Source organism: Lissotriton helveticus, chromosome 2_1, assembly GCF_964261635.1.
Source record: "Lissotriton helveticus chromosome 2_1, aLisHel1.1, whole genome shotgun sequence".
In the NCBI taxonomy this organism is placed as follows: domain Eukaryota; kingdom Metazoa; phylum Chordata; class Amphibia; order Caudata; family Salamandridae; genus Lissotriton; species Lissotriton helveticus.
In genome coordinates, this window is record NC_136059.1 from 1,974,180,637 (window position 1) to 1,974,203,733 (window position 23,097).

Consider the following 23,097-nt stretch of genomic DNA (forward strand, 5'->3'; position numbering starts at 1 on the left):
AACTGCTGCCTTCTAAAGAGGATTCGGTATAACCGATACACGTAATATCTTGGCCACCGTTTACAGCCTGAAGGATCAGTGCAAACCCCATCTCCTTTGTTTAATCTTTGGATATCCAACTTATAAAAGACTACTGTTGTCAATATGATGAGGTTATGGAGGGTCAAGATGTACACAGGATGAGTGTTTCACTTTTGTAATTCTCAAAGATAGACATCATCTTGTTCAAAGTGAATATTCCAGATGTCCTCCCTTCCAGTCACATACACTACACTCCATTATTTGCCCCTGCGTTCAATCTCTGCATCAAATCATTAGGGCACTTCTTCAAGACCCACATGATGCAAAAAACTAGCACATTGTTTTCTTTTGGCTTTTCATTTTACTTTTTCCTCGTGGCTTAAGTTGTAACCATCCTTTGATAAAGTTTGGGGATTCTATCAGCTCAGGCACAGCTGAAATGGTTTGCTTTATCCTGCAACCTTTTTGACTTCCATTTGTCTGTTTTCGACATTCTAGTCACCTATACTGGAGAATTTTTTTATAATTAAACTTGCTAGAACATGAAGTGCTGTACTTATATGGAGTGCTTATTAATTTCTGCACTGCTCTCTCTTTGCCCCCATTTTACTCAAATAATTCCTTGCATCCAACTAAATCTGGATATCCACCACAAAAGCGGAACTCTGTTGCTTATGGCTGAATTTGCACTTGCAATCAACAGTACACTTGAGGTACGAGTTACTAGCCTTCGGTAACAATGTATCTGGTAGGGACGATTCTAGCCGCAGATTCCTTCACGTAGAAATATCCCCAGGCTTGAGACTGGATCCGGAAACTTTTTTGCCACAGAATCCCTGCGTGCCGGGGCCATATCACGCGACTCCGCCCAGTTGTCATCCACGTACGTGACGTCAGCGAGGTCACATAAGACCCGCCCCGGAGCACCTACATCAGTTTTCTTCTGAGAACTTTTCCGCACCACAATGCGGAACCACCAGATTAAAAAAAATGTGGTAGCATGAGAACAGTGTGCGAAGAGCAGAAAAATTGGAAAGAACGAGCAGAACCGTGCGCAGTCACCCTGCCAGCACAGACAGCCTCAACATTCCTGTGCCCCAGAGGCAAAGGACATGCGTAAAAGTAATGGCACATGTAGTAAACCTACCAACCCAAACCTGAGCAAGAAACGGGCCCAGTCCCAAGACAGACAGGGACAACAAACCTTAAAGCCACCCCAACATAGAGGGCAACCACTAACAAGGGACAAGGGCAAGACATGGCCAGATGACCCTAGAGCAGAGGATAGCAATGTAAGGAAGGGAGTGGAGGACAGGGATAGAAAGCAATCCCCCAAAACCTGGAGTAGCCAGAGCAGCAGGGCACCGGAGCACCGGAGCACAGGAACCCCATCCTCCAAAGAACCAAAGGAGGAATGAACCACCCCAGATGGAGCCGCTCGTCAAGAACAAAGAAGGCACTCACAGGAAACACAGCCCCCCACCGGGAGGCGAGTATCGAAGACCAACCCAAGGGTCCTCGCAGAATAGGGGAGGAAGGGCAGGCCATGAAGGGATCTGCGGCTAGAATCGTCTCTACGAGATACATCGTTACTGAAGGTAAGTAACTCGTACATCTGATAGAGACTACTAGCCGCAGATTCCTTCACGTAGAATAGATACCCTAGCAATACCCCCTGGGAAGGAGGGTCTGCGAAAGGACCCCACCAGACAATACAGAACAGAGGGCCCAACAGGGGACCAGATAGAACCTCGCCCCTGCCAGGCAATGGGAACCCCCACAAGCAGAACCCCACCGACCCCAAGGGGATGTAGGAGGGAAAAGAAGGCTGAAGAGGCTCGTACACTCACAGCAGAGGAACCAAGGGCAAGGTCGGAGAGGCTGAAGCAGCCCACTCCCCCACAAGGCAACATAGCTTCCATCCAATGCCAAGACAGGAAGAGCAAAAGAAGCCTAGGGGCCCAAGGAAACGAGGAAAAAGAAGGCGAACCCACTTCAGATGGAGAGCAACCTGCCAGCCAGAACAGCGCCGGCAGTCAAAAGCCACCAGAAGCAAGACGAACAGCCCGAGGCCCCAGGAAGGCTGAGTAGGCGGCACTTGTCAAGGGAGAACACAGAACCATCCCAGACCTCAGGACAGGGGCAAGGAGAAGGGGAGATGCCCGGGCACAGCACTACGAGTGGCCACACATACGACCTCAGGAAGCAAAAGCAACCTACCTAAATGCCATGGAGAACAGGCACCCGAAGGCGACCAGAATCCCCTAGCAGAGCGCAAGCCATATAACCGCTACCACTACCCCACAAAGGGTACATGAAGTCCCAAGATATGGGAACCCTCTTTGGAAGAACTTCCGCAGCAGAGGAAAAAACAAAAGAGCCAAGGGAAAAAAAAACACCCCTGCGGAAGGCTTAACAGGCAGCCCAAGCAAAGCAGAAGGCCTAATCTCAGGGCCAAGTCTGCGCAACAACTCCTGCAGAACACACACCCATAATCAACAAAAGGGACGTCCAGCACCCAACAATGCCAAAGACCCAAGGAAGGACGCAAACAGCCAGAAAACCCACTCCACAGCCAGAACAATCGGCCTAAGAAGGCCCAGAATCAACCCAACTCAGGAGTCACTGTGGAGGGGACAGAGGAGGAGGAGGATAAGGCGGAGTAGGAGGAGGAGGAGGACGGAGTCCTGCCAAGAGCCTTTGGATGTCGGAGTCGGCCGGGGCATGGAACAACAGGCTGCCATCAAATGGAAGGTCGAAGAGTCTCTCCCGAATATTCTCAGGGAATACTCCGTCCCGAAGCCAAGCATGGCGACGGAGAGTGACTGAGGAAGCCATGGCCCGGCCCAGCACCTCTGAAATGTCCACAACGGAGCGGAGAATAAACGCCGCAAGCTTCCGGCCATCCAACGCATGATGCCGTAAGTCCACCTGACCAGACTCCTGGGACGCTGTGGATCCCAGAGACTCAGCAGAGTCCCACAAACAGGAGGAGGCCCTAGCCAGCACACACAAGGTGTTAAGGGCCCGCAGGGCAGCGCTGGTCGAAGCGAACATGTTGCGCCTCCAAGAGTCCAGCCAGCGGGCCTCTCGGGATGGGGGGAGTCAACAGTGGCGGCAGGGAGGGAAAAGCAGTCCGCAAAAGGGGTCTGGCAGCTGAGGGGTGAAGGGAAAGACAAGCCGGGTCACATGGCGCTGGGAGGTGCCGGTGCAGAAGATGCTGAGGCACCGGGTCCCCTGAGGCAGGACGCCTCCAAGCCACAGTCAAGGAAGAAAGGAGCGAACCTTCAAAGGGAATTAAGATTTCCCTCCCACCAGAGCCCTGGTGGAGGACCTCCGATAGATGGTCCGTCAAAGGGGCAAAATGTGAGATGTTCGCCCCAGGGAATTCAGCCAGTCCATGCAGCAATGGTGCTGTTGAGGCAAGAGGTCATTGACATGCTGGCAAGGGATCCAGAGAAACAGGATGCTAGTGAGCACTGACTCAGTCACTGATTCTGCCATCAGGGCCCTGGATTGGTAGTAGGTCCCGATCACTGATGTGGTGGTTGGGGGAGCCGGAAACCTTTGGGCATGTTACCGGAAGTACAGCGTTTACCCTCCGACCCTGGAGTTAACCGGGGTGACGTTGTGGCAACTGACAAGTTCTGTTGGACTATTCATCTGTTTGCTTGTTTATGTTTTATTGTTTATTAGGGGTTTCAAGGGTATTAGTACTCGCCCTATAGAGGCCTGCTTTCCTTGGGTTGGGGTCTCTTTGTGATCTTCACCCAGAGTTTGATCTTGATCCCTGCACTCAACCTCTAAGAGGTTCCAACACGAACACCAACACTCATCCCTGCCACAGCTGAGTTGAAGGTCATCAGATTCAATTTTTGAGGCTTAAATAACCTTACTAAGCAGAAGGCTGGTAGAACTTCTTGGACCACAACCAGGGAGAAACCTGACTCCTGCAGGAGCTTCACCTCCTGTCCTGTTATTGGCATTGATTGACGTTATGGACAAAACAGCTGATTTAAGAGGCAGAACTGTTAGTGTTCTGTGTGCATGTGGGTGGGTTCTTCTTCACCGTCTCAGTTTACGCACCTAACGAAAGTCAGGAGCAATTTTGGAAAAACGCGCTGCGGGGCACACTACGGTCACTTAACAGGGGGTTGGGACTTCAACTTAGTAATGGATAATGCTCTTGATCACCCGGGGCAATAGCATAGTCAAGCAGGGCCCATCTCTTGGGAAGAGAGGGATGGGGACTGGAGGGAGGGGGGGGGGATGGAGTGGAGTGGTTGTGGGAGGTGGGGCTCACAAACCTATGGAGGGTCGCCCATCCTCAAACCAGAAACTATACATATTACTACTGCTCTACACATTATGGTTAAAATCACAAACACTAATCCTAGGGCCCTATGGGGCCAGCCCCTCCCGACCTTTACCCTACAAGTTGATAATCCGCGTTTGACCTCCGGGGTATGGAGACATTGCGATTCTTTATTGCATTGCCCAGACATAGTTGACAAAGTGCAGCCTGCTATTTTAGACTTTGAGGTTCAACACATGGGCAGTATCGGACTCTGTGGGCACTCAGAGGGGGTGGATACCCTTCTCTCTCATGCCTCTAGTAGGGAACCCAAAGTTCTCTTTAGGTCTCCAGGCATTAGCGTTTCATGCGTGAAAGAGCTCAGGCTGCAAGTTGGTGAGCCATCTCTTCGACGTTAAGGGACTTCTCTTTTTTGAGCGCCTAAGCAAGGACTATGGCCTTCCAGAACAAGAATGTCATTGCTATTTTCAGGTCTGATATCTAGGGCATGAAGAAACTGACCATGGTAATGATGTCCCATTTTGCGGAGTTCCAGGACACATGCAGGCTGTTCATACCGCTCCTCGCCTTGGAATTTGATGAGCTGGACAGTCCTAGATACTTACGACTTTCGTGGTTGACAGACATGGAAAGTGATACTTTCATGACAGAAAGCGCACATTAGGACTAGAAGGAGGGGTTGGAGAGGAGAGGCTTGTCAGGCATACACTATCCCAAGGTGAGTACGGAGGGGAGAGGAGGGGGACTCGGTTGGGGTTCTGTTGGTTCCACTGCATCTACAGAGTTGCTGAGCACAGCTGGTCCTCCTGGTAAGGTCTCAAATGATAGTGGTTGTTTGCATAGTTGTTTCCTCCCGAAATAATAAAACAGATTTAAACCGTTACGAGTCGCATGAAAAATATCCCAATGGCCCATCTGCAATAAAGCCTCCTTCCCAGAATCAAACATGTACGGCCTACTAGCAAATGATGCTGCACTGGGGAGGCCATCATCCCGTCTCATACAAGAACTACCAATGACCTGTTAAACTGTTTCCTATTCGACACCCTGACAAACCTCAAATCTTTTCTGCACATCACTCCCTTCCTCATCACAAATCAAAGAAATTCCAGCCACCTCAATTAAAACAAATTTATTGGCTTGTCATAATAACCAACATTAAATGCGAATCTGAAGGCATGATTTGCATTGCCTTCATTTAAAAATATGAACTGCTTGGCCGACAAACACCACATCTTTGATGCGCTCTGGATGATCACATTCCTCAGAAGGCCAGAGATCCAGAATACATAAAAAAGAACAAATTTGCACATCACAATATTCCTCTCTATGCTGCTCTTAGGAATGTGACAAATTCAAAACTGGTTCAAAATCCTTAACCAGCTTCAAGTACTCTGATAAGCACTGAGGAATTTGAGTGAAGGTAATTGTGTGAATAAGTGTAGAAATTTCTATGCAATGGTTTGCCCCATCAAGCTATTCATGTTTTTCTTATTTGTTTCCCTTATGCTCAATTGAACACCTCCCGTGGGGATCACCAATCTTGAGAGGGAGAATATTGCCTGAAATTTAAATAAGCAGGGTGTCCTATATTACAAGGTCAATCACCATCTTCCTTTCACTTTGTGGATATGTGCTTCAATGCACTGAGTGGGGGGGGGAACCTTATTTCAAAATGGCTTTCCTGCTGAGACCAAGTATATGTTGATAAGTTCACATGGTGCTCTTTTTTAGGTCTCGCCTGTCGATGCGCATGCGCATCGAGCAAGCGAGACTATAGGGGCTCATCCAGACTTTATCTAACTTGCAAGGAATCGTGGCGATTCCTTGCAGTGCCCGTGACTTTTAAGCTCAATGCGCATGTGCATTGAGCTTAAAAGCGCGTGCACATGCCCCCAGCCGCCTGCCTTGCCTACTCTCTCTCACAGCCTCCCCCAGCTCCGCCCCCTCACTACTTGATTGCACGGCCGCTAGGCCGTGCCTCCCCTACTCTCCTCCCCCCTCCTCCTCTCCTCCCCTGCCTGCCTGCCGCTAGGCCGTGCCTCCCCTACTCTCCTCCCCCCTCCTCCTCCTACTGCCGTGTCGCACCTCTCCCCTCTCCGCCCCCTCCCCTGCCAGCCGTGTTACGGTGAAAGGCTTGTTTGTTTATTTTACCCGCCGTGTCTCTGCTGCTTCCCCCTGTCCTGTCTCTCCTCCTCTCCCTCTCTATACCCTCCCCCTCCCCCCCACCACTCCCATCAAGTCCCTCTGGCCCTTCCCTCCTCCCCGGACCCCTCCTCCCCTGCCCCCTCCTCCCCTGCCCCCTCCACCCTTTCTTGTTGTTACTACGTAAATGGTAGTCTGCCAGCACCGCCCATCCTAGGAACTCCAGCACAAGCTTCTCCTGCCTCCGCCCAGAACTGTAACCAAACACTCAGCACAAGCTTTTCCCAATTCAACTTCAGACCGCCCTCCGCTTCACTGCCCAGAACTGTGTCGGAAGTGTGGGTCGGTTTGTGGCATATTCACCTTCCACCTCTAGCAGTCGCAGCACTTCTTACAGAATTCTGCGAAGTCGCTAATGCATCCAGGTGTTTCTTTTTCTGCTCTTACCTGCACGTTTGTACAAAGTAGGCATAGGACAATTTGGTTTGTATCCAGGTGTTTATTTACGTTGACAACTTCCTGCCGCAGATCTTTCAGTACGTAAAGGAAAGCCCCTTAACCCTAGTTATCGTAAAATGCATATCTCGCCCACCCAGACCTCTCTGCTATTGGTAAGGCGCGTGTCAGGGTTCTCTTTGAGCTCTCTAAAACAAAACATGATAACATGCGCCCAACATAAACAAAGTCTACATGCTTTAACAAACAGGACTCAGGGATCCGGGGTCACACATACTCCAGCTGCCTTTTGTCTCCGGCCAGCATGTGTTTGTGGGGGCGGGGCGATAACCTCCTGTTATCTCACTGGCTGTGTCTTATAAAACATATACACGCACATTAACATTTAGAAACACCTGGTAGGGGCGTAAAACAAGGGATTTTTCATTTGCATGGACCGGCAAGCAGAGTCAGGAATAGAAGGGGTCGAATCAACAGAGAAATCGACACCATGTTTGGCTAAAAGGAATGTCTCTTTCACAAATAGAAAAGACCGTCACTCCTGCTTAGAAAATCGCCTCCAAGCAGTTTAGCCTTGCCTTGTCTGTGTTTTGAGCAAAACAAGTGTCAGCCCTACTTCGTGACTTTTGCACGTCGTAAGTACGAAACCTGTAATCTTCAATGTTTAACGATGTTTTTATTAATTAGCCTCACCAAACCCATCTGCACACAATTGGGACTTGCCATTGTTTTGACCCTTCGCGCAGCCCCATCTCTTCCTTCCAGTTGCTTATTGTCAACTTTTTAAAGTTTAGAAAGTATTCTTTCCAGGTGACTATTTGTCTGCCCACTCTTATTGGGTGGGTGGATGTACAGCCATTTCTCCAACAACCCTTACTTTTTAAATATATTAAAATAAATATTCAGTCTTTCTTTGTAGTGCTGCTTAAGCGGGGCGGACATACGCGGAGATGCAGCTAAATAGGCTCTGCCTCCTGGTTCGAGTTAGTCACTTTTAGCATCCGTCAGATTTGTCCGACTATCTGAAAACAGATTTCTACCAGCAGAAACCCTCAACATCAGACTTGTAATTTCATATCCAGCCGGAAGAAGCCTATTTCTCTTTTTTAATTTGAGATTTCTTTGGGTTTTCCTCCTCTCTCAACGCCACCTCTATTTTAACAACCCCCCACACACACACTTCTTCCTGCATTCCTCCTCCTCTTCTCAGCTCTCTCGCCCCTGCCTCTCCTCTATTTCACTGTGTGCTCTGTGTCTCGACTGCCTTCCCCGCCCATGCCCAGCCTCTTTCATCTTCCCCTCCCACACCGCCTCCCCTCTGCCCATTAATCCATTACCAGCAGCCGGTCCAAGAGAAGCTACTGTCTCCGGAGCTTGGCCGGGAGGGGTGCTGCTGTGCCCGGACCTCCCAGAGCAGCCACTGCACCCCCTCACCATCGACTAACCCTCCCTCTCCTCACCCGCCTCCTGCCGGGGTTATTGGTGGAGAGCCTTCATCCACCGCCTTTGTGCGCTGGGCGGACGCCGCCCCTTTTCTTATCTCTCCTGCAGCAAGCTACCTGATGACTCCAGGGGCCGGAGAGAACTTCAGTGCCACCCTCCCCCACCGGCACCATCCATCATCTTAGCTAGAAAGAGCAGAGAAACCACTGCCCTGCGGCACTTTCCACAACTTCCAGGTTAGAATTGAATCTTGTAGCAGGCGACCACCTACGTTAAAACAATTTATAGAGTACCTACAGAATGGTATCTTAAGGCGCCGAGAGCGGAAGTTAACATTAAAGCACGTTGGTGCTTCGTGGGCCACCGCTGGATGGCAAGTTGGGCCGGATTCCAATCTGCGGTTGCAGCAGCACATCCGCACTTCATTCTTCAAAGCCACACCATTTTGAAAGGTTTTTCAAAAAACTATTCTGATGTGAGACCCCCTCCCACACACACACACGCAACCACTGTTGTTTGTTGATGATCCCCCCAAAACACTTACTTCTGGCTAGGGGCCTGACAGAACACATGCAAGTACAGTTTATTTATATGCCCCCTTATTTAACATATCTCTTGGTGTTGAGTTGAGACACATCAGCCCAATGCTGCTGTTACCCAGGGGTCACTTGTAAAGGACAGGAGGGCCGCTTAGCTCCCTTTGTTAGTTTTTGGAGGGCAGTGTGATGACCCACTTTGTGGGATAGTTCAGAGTCAGGTAGCCTGCACTTCTGCCACGGTCTCACTAATTCAGAACGCTTTTTTTTTTTACTGCCTCATTAGTTAACCGCCCCACCTCCACTTTGTTGTCTAGTTGGCAGACTCAGCTGAGAGGCCAACAACTGAATGGGTGCATGCAATAGGTCTCGGAGCATTTGAGTTAGAGCTTTTAGATTTGTTTATGGCTTTTTTTCTTTGTAATTCTTTAGCATTGCCTACAGGAAACAAAAATGCTAAAGATAAAAAAAAAAAAAACCATAAACAATTCTAAAAGCACAAACTCTAATGCTGCGAGACCTATTGCATTTCCAATGCCACCTCCAGCCACATTTAAAATTACATACTAATATACACATAAGACAGAAGTAATACAAAGGGGACATGTGACACCTTTTGTTACAAACAACACATTACTTAATTATTATTAACATATACACACACTCTTAACATCACCCTCACACAACAAAACTATCACACTCTTTCACACCCGCTCAGTAACGCTAAAACAACATCTCCCTCATACACCATCACACACCTTCAGCCTCACACACACTTACTCACCCTCACACTAACACACTCACACACTCTCTTACGCAAATAACTTCACTCATCCTCCCCCCCTCACACCCCCTAACACTCTACGCGATTGCAGCCTGGAATCCCTGATAACTTTTCTTGTATCCGTGGCTGGCATTCAGTCATCCCAACGTAAACTGGTGCATTTGTCTTTTCTTAGCTGAAAATAATTTTCTATATTTCTATTGCATGATTGATTGAAATACTTTATCGGACAATCGTTCACATTCTAGATAGACAACTTGTACATCACACCCCTCGATGCATTTCGGGTTCGCGCCTTGTCCTTCCTCAAATGGTAAATACTTTTAGGGATGAAAAGGCGCTGGGTCCTGCTGCGTTGTTTTCATTTATATTTCAGACTCGTGCTGTCAATGTCTCAACTACGCTTAAACACACAGGACGAACAATGACAGTTTATTAAATGTATAATTCTGTTTTTATCAGCTCTGAAGTAGCCTCCCTACCGAGCGAGTGCTATTTAATAACAATAAATACAACACATAAGCTCAAAATATTTTTTGTAAAATGTACCTATCGCATTTCATTCTTTTTCACATATAAGAAGATAATTGGGCTTTTCACGGGCAATCAGTAAGACGCTACCTCACCCTCACTGACACTCACTCACACTCAATCACTCTCACCCTCACTCACCAGCAACGCCTCACCCTCAACGCCTCACCCTCAAATCCTCACTCACCCTCACTCTCACTCATCCTCAATCACCCTCAACATCACACACTCACTCACCCTCACTCACCCTCAACACCTCACCCTCACTCACCCTCAACTCCTCACCTCACCCTCATTCTCACTCATCCTCACTCAACCACCCTCAACTTCACTGACCCTCAACGCCTCACCCAACACCTCACCTTCACTCACCATCAACATCTCACCCTCACTCACCCACAAAACATCAGCCTCAACACCTCACCCTCAATCACTCACCCTCAACAATTCACCCACACTCACCCTCCCTCACCCTCAATTCCTCACCCACACCCTCAACACTTCACCCTAAACACCTCACTCATCCTCAACGCCTGCCCCTCCCCCTCACTCACCCTCACCCTCACTCACCCTCAACACCTCACCATCACTAACACTCAACACCTCACCCTCACTAACTCACACTCAATCACCCTCAACACCTCACCCTCAACACCTCACCCTCAACACCTCACCCTCAACACCTCACCCTCAACACCTCACCCTCAACACCTCACCCTCAACACCTCACCTTCAAAACCTCAACCTCAACAACTCACCCTCAACACCTCACCCTCACTCACTCTCACTCACCCTCACTCACACTCACTCACCCTCACTCACACTCAGTCACCCTCACTCACCCTCACTCACCCTCACTCACCCTCACTCACCCTCACTCACCCTCACTCACCCTCACTCACCCTCAACTCCTCACTCACCCTCACTCATCCTCACTCACCCTCAACACCTCACCCTCACCATCACCCACCCTCAACCCCTCATCCTAACTCGCAATAACCCTCCCTCACCCTCACCCTCACTCACTCTCACTCTCACTCACCCTCAACACCTCACTCACCCTCAACACCTCACTCACACTCAACTCCTCACTCACCCCCACCCTCACTCACCCTCAACACCTCACCCTCACACAGTGCAATAGGTCTCGTAGGATTTTTAGTTACAGCTTTTACAATTGTTTATTGCTTTTTTGATTTGTAATTCTTTAGCATTGGCAAAAAAAAATAAAAATGCAAAAGATTTACAACAAAAAACCCATAAACAATTCTAAATGCACTAACTCTAATGCTGCGAGACCTATTGCATTTCCAATGCTTGTTCTCCATTTTCTCCATGTGGTAGGATTAAAAGGGAACCAAATCTCTACTCCAGGAGTGTAGCATTCTGTGATTTCTCTTTAACTTTCCCTGGTGGTGCAAGCCAGTTCTCGTCAGTACTCCAGATCAAGGGTAACCTTCATGAGCTATATTTGCCAGGGGAGAAGAGTGCATGGTGTTTATGGTGTCAGCCCCTCTGGAAGCTTCAGAAATGCGTAGCAAGACCACTGTGCTGTCAAACAAGACTAATCATGTATAGCAGGATTATGTTATCATTCAGCGGAAACTAAAAGGTCAAATTTAATTTGCGCCTTCTCTTTGAAATAGCAAACACATTTTATGCCACAACTGGCATGTTTCTTTTTCGCAATGTTGTACTTTACAAAGGCGCTACAGCAACCGGCATTTTCTATTAACCACGCATACATATCTTGTTCAATGAGTCCACTTATCATGCTGCAAGAATAAAAAAAAAAAAAAAACACTTTAACGCTGCACTCCTAAAATGCCTCTCGTTAAGGTTACTCATGTTCACAGACTCACAGTGTGCTCTAGGTAAGTTATTAAAATGGTCAGATTAAGTTGGGTCATGTGATAATGGCAATAACCAGACCCAGTTTAAAGGCATTACCGATGATGCAGAGTTGTGTGAGAGTGGTCAATGCCATAGGTACCCAAATAGGTTTATTGTTTCTAGCATGTAAGTAGTGGATTGACAGAGAAGACTAGTACTTTTGAATTAAACTGTTTTCCCCTTCCATAATAACGTAATGATGGTTAATTCTACCACCTTTTTAGCGAATCAATGTATGATAGCTACTGCTCCAGTCAATTAAAATAACGCAGTCTATCTCTTTGGATACAAAGTCGGACAGATCATATTGATGAACCTCCTCTTGTGCAATAGATTAAATGGTTTCTTTCTGTTACACAGGAGATTTCTCATCTATTTACTCACCTCCACTGGCCCAGGTTCATTTCTCCACTGTGAGGCAGGAGGGGGGTATGCTAAGCTTCCCGAAGCCCCATGGCTGCCACTGGGAAACCACGCGGGTCCAAGGGGTTCGGCTGCAACAATGGTAATCTCTGGGCGCCTGCAGGACAAGAACACAGTTCAGTCAATGCTCTAAACAAGGGAGAGGGTCATCATAAAACCTACAGGTTTACCTTCATATGAAAGGTTTGAACAATTACTATACCTCAAACAAGCATTGGTTCATGCAGTAAAACATTAACATGTCCCCCACAAACAAGATGATCAAATGCTATATATGCAGTGGAATTTTCATAGTGCTACTCGAATTGGGGCACAATAGAGAACTGTGTATAGCTATAAATTAACAAAGGAGCTATGCTGAGAGAGCGGAGGGAATTATTCAAGATCGTGTGTGATAGAAAAGAGGGACTATTGATGGGACGGTGGAGCTGGGAAGAGTCCTTGTTGATGGTTTCTGTAAGATTAACTCCTAAATGGGAAAATTGATGAGTGAGTGTTAATAAAAGGGAAACTCGATGACAAATGCTGTGTTAATAAGGTGATACAAAAGGGGGGGTGATGGACGGAGCATCTGAATCAATCAAACACTCACACCCAGTCAGAAGATCTGGGTTTAATCCATCACCGTTCTTTAGCCCACTCTGCCATCCCAGTTCAGACATGGCTATATGCAAATCAGTCTGACCCTGTGCCTCATGGGAACAGTCCAGCCCGAACTGCCAAGCCATGTCTTCCCTGGACCGGAAACAAGCTTCCGAGGACCGGTTTCTGGCATTCCAGCCGTCTTCAGTCCGGCTTGCTTGAATCCAGTGGCAAAGTGAGCAAGGGACTCACGTCTGAGCATACCCTGCACACTTATGGCGGCCAAAAGCGGTACAAAAGGGGGTGGTGATGGATGGAGCATCTGAATCAATCAAACACTCACACCCAGTCAAAAGATCTGGGTTTAATCCATCACCGTTCTTTAGCCCACTCTGCCACTCTGTTAATAAGGTGAAGCAATGCAGTCTACCACAGTGTAAAGTAAAGTTGATTGCACAATGTGAATGTAGATATGATCTCGCTAAACGTGCAGGCAACAGCAAATCAATAAACATCTCCAGGTAAAACCAACTCTGGATTTTAACGGTATCCAATTCCGTTAGCATTACTGACATGTGTACACGATTACTAAAACTCTCGTGTAAATGACAAGGCACTTCATAATCAATTAGTTTAGTCACTTTGTAACATTTATGCATAGCCCCATCTAGAATAATGTCAATTAGGGCAATTCACAAAGCTATTTGTGAAAGTCTTATGTCTATTCCACATGGGTTAACTACAATATTGGAAACAGATGCATAAGTTTAAGAAATCCCAAACTATACACACCTTATTTGAAAAAAATGCCAAAGTCAGCTAGTTTTTAGCCAGTGGAAAATCAGCCTGTTTATATATTACATTTTTTCCAAAGGGAAAATACTACGTTGCCAAACTCTCCCCCTGTTTTTAAACATCATATTTACACACCGACTCAGAACTTTTTTGGAACATATATGGTGTATAAATAAAGTGACGTTTTATTGGAAATATTTGTGTTTTCCTACAGCTTCCTGATATCTAACCAATTTCCAATGGTCCACCCCTGCTTCTTCACTGGGAAACATTGGGCTCCAATCCAAACCATACATTTATTACACAAAACTGCTGCTTTTTCAGCTCCACAGTTGTGGTCGAAGACCAATGCTAAAGGAGCCAAATAATTATGGGACTTTCCTTTTGTTTTTAAAGTCTGCAAACCTGTGAATACGCAACACATTTAATCCTACATTATAGGGCTCAGTAGTGCATTGCTAATAATTCACAATTTTCTTCTCAATACTAAATCAATTCAGGGAAAACCCGAATTCTTGCCAGTAATTGGCTACTATGTAACTACACTGATGGTAAGATAAAATGTCAGACAAAGGATTGGAAATCATAAGAAGGTAACAATATGCAGTACTCCACGGTATTCCTTTGGCTTTAACACATAAATTATACCTGGAGTGATGAGGTCTTTCATGGTATTCATAAAAGATTCTAAAATAGAAAATGTCTTTGAGGACTTATACGAAAATTCTCACGCTTCTGCCCATTCTCCAGTGCCTCGAATTATTGATCATGTGGAGCATAAGGGGACAAGTAAATGAATCCAGCTAGAGAGAATACTGAAAACTATTCATGAGCAATCTTAAGAACACCCTTTTATTGATGTGTATAGTATGTTTCATTGACCAGTCATGGTGGTCTGGAGTCATTGTGTTTCAATCAATGGGAGATCTGTCTGCTAGCTGTACTAGTTTGAAAAGGTGTAGTATGTGTAAGGGTGCGTGTGCAGTAGGATTGTGTCTTTTGATCCGTCTAACGATAAGCAGCATTTTATTGACCAGCTGGAAGTGTTCATGCTCCTGAACAGCATCATTTGATGCAGAGCTGCATTGTGCATGTGTTAGTGGGTTGTTTTAGCTAGCTTTTTTGATGATTCTGTGATGTAACACTGTGGCAAAAAGACGTACTAGTGGGGTAGCAAAAGGTGACTAATTATATGGCTTTGGTGCAAAGTTGTGCATATTAGTTTATGCTTTGGTATGGCTACTATGTTCTGTTAGTTTGGCGAGGCTGTTGATGTGGTAACAGTTTGTCAACAGCATGGCTTTGGTGGCCATGATGGGCACAAGTTAGAGCAGGGAGGGCACAAGATAAAGATGGGAAGCTTTTTGTTACATGTTAATTGTTAGGAGCAGACCCAAGATAGCGGACTAAATGACATGCATGCTTTGCTGAATGTATGCGACAGGCTCTTCAGGTGTGATGTTTTGCATATCAAAATAACCAAGTTCAACAAGATATAATTTGCAAAGAGAGAAAGAAGCATTGATTGATCTACATAATATGTCAAGTTTTTAAAGTAAAGAAACCCTTTAAATTGTTGCTATTACTTGCAACCTAAAAACCTAAAAACAAGGCATCTTGGCTGCATTTCGATACCTACTCGGAAGAAGCAATACGCAAACTGCTCTGCACCTTGAAGCCCTCTAATCACCTCACTGACCCTCTACCTGCTAATGCTGTAAAAGACTTCATCCCCTTGCTCCTCCCTCTCTGGACCAAAATCATCAACAGCTCCCTGCAACAAGGCCTCATTCCGGACTCCCTCAAGGTGGGGCAAGTCACGCCTATACTCAAGAAACCTACAGCTGATCCGTCTGACCTAAACAATTACCGGCCCATCACCAATATCCCCACCCTGGCCAAACTGCTGGAAAAATGTGTCCAACTACAACTAACTAAACACATTGACCAATTTGACCTCCTCAACCCTCATCAATCAGGCTTCCGAGCGAAACATAGCACGGAAACAGCTATGACACACATAATTGATGACGCCCTCCAAATTCTTGATCGTAATGAGTCCTGCCTCCTCATCCTTCTTGACCTCTCGTCAGCATTTGACACGGTCAAACATGAGAACTTGCTGGAGCTGCTAAGCACTAGAATGGGACTATCGGGAACTGTTCTCAAATGGTTTTCGTCCTTCCTTCACAACCGGTCACAGAAGTTCAAGATCGACAATGTGCTATCCACACCTGTGCCTGCAGATCTAGGTGTTCCACAAGGATCCTCCCTCTCCCCCACACTGTTCAACCTCGTCATGGAACCGCTCGCCTCCAAGCTTCCAATGTCCAATTCCATATGTACGCCGACGACACACAACTCTACCTAAAGCTACAATCCCCGGAAGATATCAAACATCTGAACTCCACGCTTATTAACACTCAATCTTGGCTGGCAGATAATCACCTCAAACTAAATGCTCTGAAAACCGAGTTCCTACTCATCTCACCCCCGGCGAAAATTTCCATCACCCAAACATGGCTCAATAACCTAACAGCACTCAATGTCCAACCTACCATCGTGGACTCGGCGAAATCCCTAGGCATCACACTCGACGCCAAGCTCAACATGCAGCAGCACGTTAGCAAAGCCACAAAAGCAGCTAATTTCCAAATCAACACATTGAGGAAAATTAAACCTTTCCTCCCTGCCGAAGACTTCCAAACTGCTGTACAATCTCTAGTCATCCCTCGAATAGACTACGGAATTGTGGCCTTCAGCGGACTCCCGCTATCCACAACTGCACCCTTAAGAGCCTCCCTGAACGCTGCAGCAAGACTCATTACTGGCTCAAGAAAACATTCGCATATATCCCCAGACTTAAAGTCTCTAAAATGGCTGCCTTTTGAAGCCAGAATACAGCTAAAAATTGCAGTTATGACACACGCGGCCGTGCACCACAATGCACCCAACTACCTCGCTCAAAAGTTGTCTATCTCAGGAGGTTCGAGGTCCAATAGAAGTACAAAAAACCTACTCCTGAAACCGCTTAGATTCCGGAAAGAGAAAACATACAAGCGCTCCTTCTCTGGAATGGCACCCAGGATTTGGAACGCGCTCCCGCCTGAAACTAGGCTGATCTCCTCCACTGCACTCTTCAAGAAAGAGGTGAAAACCATCCTTCTTGCCAAGATCTCCTGAACATGAGTGGTACTGTATCAGAGACTCTGCATTGCTTTGTATCACTGTTCACCTTGTCCTCTGGCACTTTACCTCTAACTTGATGTTGTCACTACCAATATATGACACACGCTGATTCACTCTCCAGATGCCCCCACTCAGTGTTCTCGCTTCACTAAGACTTTGGTATAAGCCATCCACACGCCCAAGGTGCACCTCTATAGTGGGATCAATGACTTGTACCGTCTTGTATTACTTGTTTACCTGATTGTATATTGATATGTTTTATGTATGTTACTATTATCCCACCATGTTATTGACTACCATACTACTCCCATTATCTCTGTTCACTCCTACTGCCCCTACCCTGTCTTTGTGAAGCGCTCTGATATCTGTAAGGATCTTGTTCGCGCTATATAAAACTTTGAATAAATAAATAAATAAATAAAATAAACCATGTCCCCTCAAGTTATGTGGGTTGTTTTTGTAGGAGTGGCATATCCTGGTAACCAAAGCTCTTTTTTAAAAATCAGACTAGAAGTCAGATCTCATCTAGGTGTGGTATTTGAATAAAAAAAGGAGGGATACAGGAGCTCTATTTAAAAGACTCTCAGACCTCTGGAAACAGATATAGCGTTTAACTCCCCTAATGTTATTCACGTGAATTGCTAAAAAAACAAGTTGTTTCAGGGTTTTCTAGAGCATTTCAAAACCAAAGTTCATTAAACATCCAATTAGACTTGTGATGCCTTTTAAGTAGTTTATTAATGTCTTTATTCTTCCCAAACATGACTGGCCAGCACATATTTCGCAACCTGTAAGTCATTTCGTCAGGACCAACGACTTTTTAAGACGTTAAAGTGCTGAAACACATGATACTTCTATTGCAGATGCATAATACTTCTATTTCATTATCTGGTTTAATGTCTCAACTTTTTTCACAGGAAGAATATTCTGTGCTCAAACAAATTTCTCTCAGGGAGCTCAGAGACCCGATAATAATATCCTTCCTCTGGGACACAAACAGGGCTCCCAACTACGCTTCCTGACCGGCTCATCTATGACACCAACTGCAACATTAGTCCTGGTATGGTTCTCCATGATGGAATGCATTAGGGTGCAAGGGCCTACAGGGACTAAGCTGAAGAAAGGGCTGAATGCACTGAAGATACCTGCAGGGGGGTGGGAAGCATTGTGAGGCCCTTGAGTGGCAAAGAACGAGCCGGGAAGTATAATTTTCTCTTTCAATCCAATCCGGTCAAAGTCAGTGAGACGGACATAGTTTAGATGAAGATAGAGAGGGGCATTTTAAGCCCCTAGAGATTACTTAGCCTATGTGTGCTGTAGACTTGATCACTTAGGATTAGAGGCACTGACACACCCAGAAACACTAAACTTAAATAAACAAACTATATCTGCTCCCATGACTTCCAGCTTTTTAATGATGTGGAACTCACAAAGGGTTCAAAACTTTGCCTAAAGAACTGGGTAAGGAATCTGGTCATACTATTGCAGTATTAAAGCTCAGCTGAAGGGACATGCAGAGAGCACAGCGGCAGACTTAAATGAATACACACTCTGCATTTTTTGCGAGGGATAGAATGGGAACTGACTTTTCAATATTGGATCTGAGTGATTCTCGAAATGGTACGCATTGCTTTGAAACTGGATGCTATAGTGCATAGGTTTTCAAACTGTGGGGCGGACTACTGGTGGGCGCAGCATCCCCTCGGGGCGGGCACACACTCCACCTAACACTTCACCTTCCATTGTTACGTCCCACGTCAGAAGTATGTTTGATGCCTCTGTTTCATACCCTCATCTCGTGTTAAGGCTCTCTGATTGGAGTAGTCATTCAGACCCGCCAATCAGCAAGTAGTTTCTACAGCAGAGTACTGCCCTGACGTCAGCACTGACGTTCCTCCAATGAAAGGGACAGCAGCAGAGATGACAGGGAGTGCCGCAAATTTTGAATACATAAAGCTGCAAAATACTTCTACTTTGCTGGTGAAGCAGCACTTCTTCACTGTTGCCTTTTGACTCGAGTTGATCGTCCTGGTTGCTAAATTTCACATCTGGTTGCTGAAGTTCGCCTCGCTCTGGAACCGTTCCCCCTCAAGGTTATCCTGGTTTGTAGGATCCACTGAGGGGTAGCTGTTCCTAAAGTCAGAGAGAGTAGCAACCTACTCTGGTTGGAGAAGAAGTGTAAGAGTAGTCTATCTCGATAGAGTTGGGTTATCTAGAATGATGTGGTAATTCTTCCTTTTGGATATAGTGCCCTCACACACCCTTGCGAGTGTCATGCTTCACCATCAGGTGTTGCTCCTCATGGGGGTGGCGCTGCTGTCCTCCACGGGCCCCGCGAGAGGGCTCTTTATCGGAGATCTTTTAAGGAGACGCTGCAGTTGCGCATGTGGCTGTGTGGGCCTAGGACGATGAGTGAGGGAGTTAAGATTACCAGACGGTAGCCAGAAACTAGTTTTATTCAGGGGTCCGGATGGTAAAGCTAAAAACAGGGCGGATATGGAGCACCTCTTGAAAACAAATGTGGAGGGGGATAAATGTCTTCCCGCTGCTCTCAGAATCCGTGTTAGTGTGTGATAAAGAAAAATGGGGTCAACTTGTTTCGCGCTTCATGTTCGTCCATAAGAGATCCAGGAGCACTTCATCAGGACATGAAGAAAAAATACAAAAGAAAGTGATCAGGAATCAGGGAAGAAAAATCCCTGTATACCTGCTGTACCTATAATCAGGCGTTGATTTGTCTCTGCGCTAGTCAGAACATGTAGTTCAAGTTCCTTTACCCAACCTGGTGATAAAAAGAGAAAGACATACAGACATATAAAATGTATTTGCACAACACATGTTAATGGTGGCAATCATTGGGTCTCAAATGTGCTCATAGCCGGACATTCAAATCCACAAGCATACAAGTGTGCATGCTTAGTGAGGTATGCTTTGGTCGACATACTGCCAATTAGTGATCGATGGCAAGTTTTGTGCGCAGCAGCTCCCTGTGTGGTGGTGTTGACACAGGTATGGTGTCGGTATAAGCTGGCCGCACTGCGCTTGTGGTGTCTGGCACATGCACCTCTGAAACGTGACCAACGATTAAGAGGGTAGAGTTATTATTATAATAATTGTATCAGTGAAATCATTGGACAAAAGGCTCCACTGATCAGTATGTCACCGGTAGTTCAAGTGCCACAATATTTGACACGGTGTGAATATCGTATGCATTTAACACATATACGTGACAAAACTCTGCAATAAAAATCAGTGCGCAGCCTGTAACACGCAGCGTCTCTATCGTGTTGGCTATGCTTGGAAGACCTAGACCAATATGTCACCTGCCCACGGTTGTTGTCGAGAATATAAAACAGAGATGGCGAAATGTGGTTGGGCATATTCTCACACACAAAACATGCACGTAACACTAGTGAACACAAAACGCAGCCTACCCCCAGATTAGGAAAGGTGGGCCACGTCGGCGCTCACTTTGGCTATAAGGGACAGTATCTGAGAAAGTTAAGAAAGGCAGGATAACAATCGTCAGCTCCTGAAAATCACGTCTGCCCTTCGTAGTAAAATACCCTTTTACCTTAGACCCATGAGTGGAAACAGCGTGAAGACACTTAAAATCGCTCTCCCCATCGACGCCCGGTACCTGCCCGTCCGTCTGTGAGTCGCCAGTATACACAAGTGAGCACCGAGTGCCAAGTTATAGTTCCCGGGCTGGAGACAGGCGGAACAGACGTGTCGCTGGGCGGTACAGACGTGCTATAGGGCGTGGTACGTAGAGGATGGGTGTGGACTGCCCGACTGGGACTGCAGATTCAAGGATGGGAATGGCGGCCATATTGGAACGGTGTCAAGATGTCGCAAACTGGTCATAGAAAATCTTATAATAATCCTAAATGAAGCTGATATTGTCCCAGTGGGAAACGGAGGTTCGGGGGTAGTTTTGACATCTCAAATGAACAGAAATAAATAAAGATTCTAATTCTAAAGGTGATCATGTGAAAAAATAATGGAGTGTGCGATTGAACTGCAGTTGGCACACCGTACCTCCTGTTGTAATTGTCGACGGAGATTATGTGATCTAGGCTAAAGGTGTCAGAATAGCCTTGTACTGATCGGAGTAGTGGTAGATGGAGTGGTCAGATGTTATGTTGGTCATCTCATAATGGTCCAGTTCTTGGTGTTGTGACTGGGACCAGGGGATGTGGTAGTAGTAGTAGTAGTAGAAGTAGAATGTATTTGTTGATTAATTAAAATCATTACAAACAAGAATAAAGGACCACCAAAAAACAAGCAAACAGATATATACAAAACTATTAACATCTTAAAATGATCCACCAGTAATGAGATGATAAATGACATATCATAAAAATATTAAAACATTAAAAAAATAATTAAAATGCATTATACTTCCAAAACGCCTTATACTAGCAGCAAAAACTATTATAGCAGCGTTTAACTAAAGTGACATGTGTTAGCAGTGGGAATTATAAATACAAATATCTAGCTGTTTTCCACTTACAAGCGATAATAAAGTGCAATGTGCAACAGTAAATTAGATTGTACTAATAGTCCCTTAAGCTGGAATAGCACCTTGCTTCAAACAATTCTTCAGTTATATTTCTTAGGTATTTTATCTCGCAATACTTTTAATTACTCCATCAACTCTTTTGAATTTCTTTTCTGCAATAATGATGAACTTAAAAAGATAAATAAGTTTAAAGTTGACCCCACTCAAACATGTAATAATTGCTTGCCTACATGTTCTAACTCCTAGTTCATTACTATATGCATTATTGTTTCCTCCCTTAGCCCACAAAGCCTGCAAATACTCGATGACCATTGATTTTCCCATTTTGGAATTCCATCCTTTGTCGGATATCTTCCCAACCTCAAGTACATAAATATATTCTTAAGCAAAGGTCTTAGATTATATGACAAATAGGGTTGGGGCAACAACCTACCAAAAGAATTAGCAATTGACCAGAAATGATTCAATTTCCTTAAGTCCTCCTTATCCGCTATAGTCGTTAGTAATGCGGCCATTTGATTAATTTCTTTCTCAAAAACTATTCTACTCCTCATTTCCTCTTCTAATTTAGAGCAATCAAAATTACATAAGCATTCATTTAAGTACAGCTGCCAATTTTTTGAATATTCACCTTCTAAACTTTCGAGCCAACACAGCTTTGCTAAGGATCCTTCCTCCGAACAGACTAATGATAATAAGGACTTCAAAAATGCTGGTTGACGCACCAGAAATTGATTCTTCAATCCAAATTCCAGTCTTATGTTTGCACGACTGATATATTTAGGGATCTTAAAAACAGTTTTGTTTTTTCTAATTTCTATATCGTCGAGCAATTTCGCGTCTTTGCCCCTAAAGACGATTGAGCAATAGTTCAAAGATGGAATTAACTTTGCTCTCATCACCTTCATTAGATGTTCATAATTAGGGCATGATAATTTGTCTCTTAATTTTCTAAAAGCAAATGCGAGAGAGCAACCCCTGGCTTCAAGATTATTAAAATGCTGTCTAAATATCAGTCCGTCATTAAAAGTAATCCCAAGATATTTATATGATTTCACATTTTCAATTACCAGGCTGTTGATATTCCACTCTTTAATCCTAGGTTTACCTTTTCCCATAGTCATTATTTTTGTCTTTTTTATATTAATTGTTAGTCCATTTTGTATGACATAACCATTAAAACAATCAATTAACCTTTTTAACCCTATAACTGTTTGGCTCATTAAAATGGTATCGTCTGCATAATGCAGATATTTAATTTCTTGACCATGAATCGAAGGCAAATGCAAATTAATATTTTTAAAATGAGCTGGCAAATCGGCCATAAAAAGATTAAAACGGCAAGGAGCCAAAACACAGCATTGTTTCAATCCCACATTAGAAGCCAGACGACGGGTCATATTTTTTCCATCGCCAATTTTGATCTGCACCCAGGTGTCGGAGTATAAAAGTATAATCA

General features: G+C 45.4%; 1 protein-coding gene across 2 annotated transcripts in view; it reads right to left on the reverse strand.

The window, feature by feature from the left end:
- SH3D19 (SH3 domain containing 19) overlaps window positions 1-23,097 on the reverse strand; it is a 656,725-nt gene that overhangs the window by 296,650 nt on the left and 336,978 nt on the right. For both annotated transcript variants that reach the window (XM_078676919.1, XM_078676918.1), the window contains exon 5: window positions 12,509-12,644. In XM_078676919.1, the coding sequence (XP_078533045.1) occupies window positions 12,509-12,644 (136 nt within the window). The remainder of the gene's footprint in view (window positions 1-12,508; window positions 12,645-23,097) is intronic.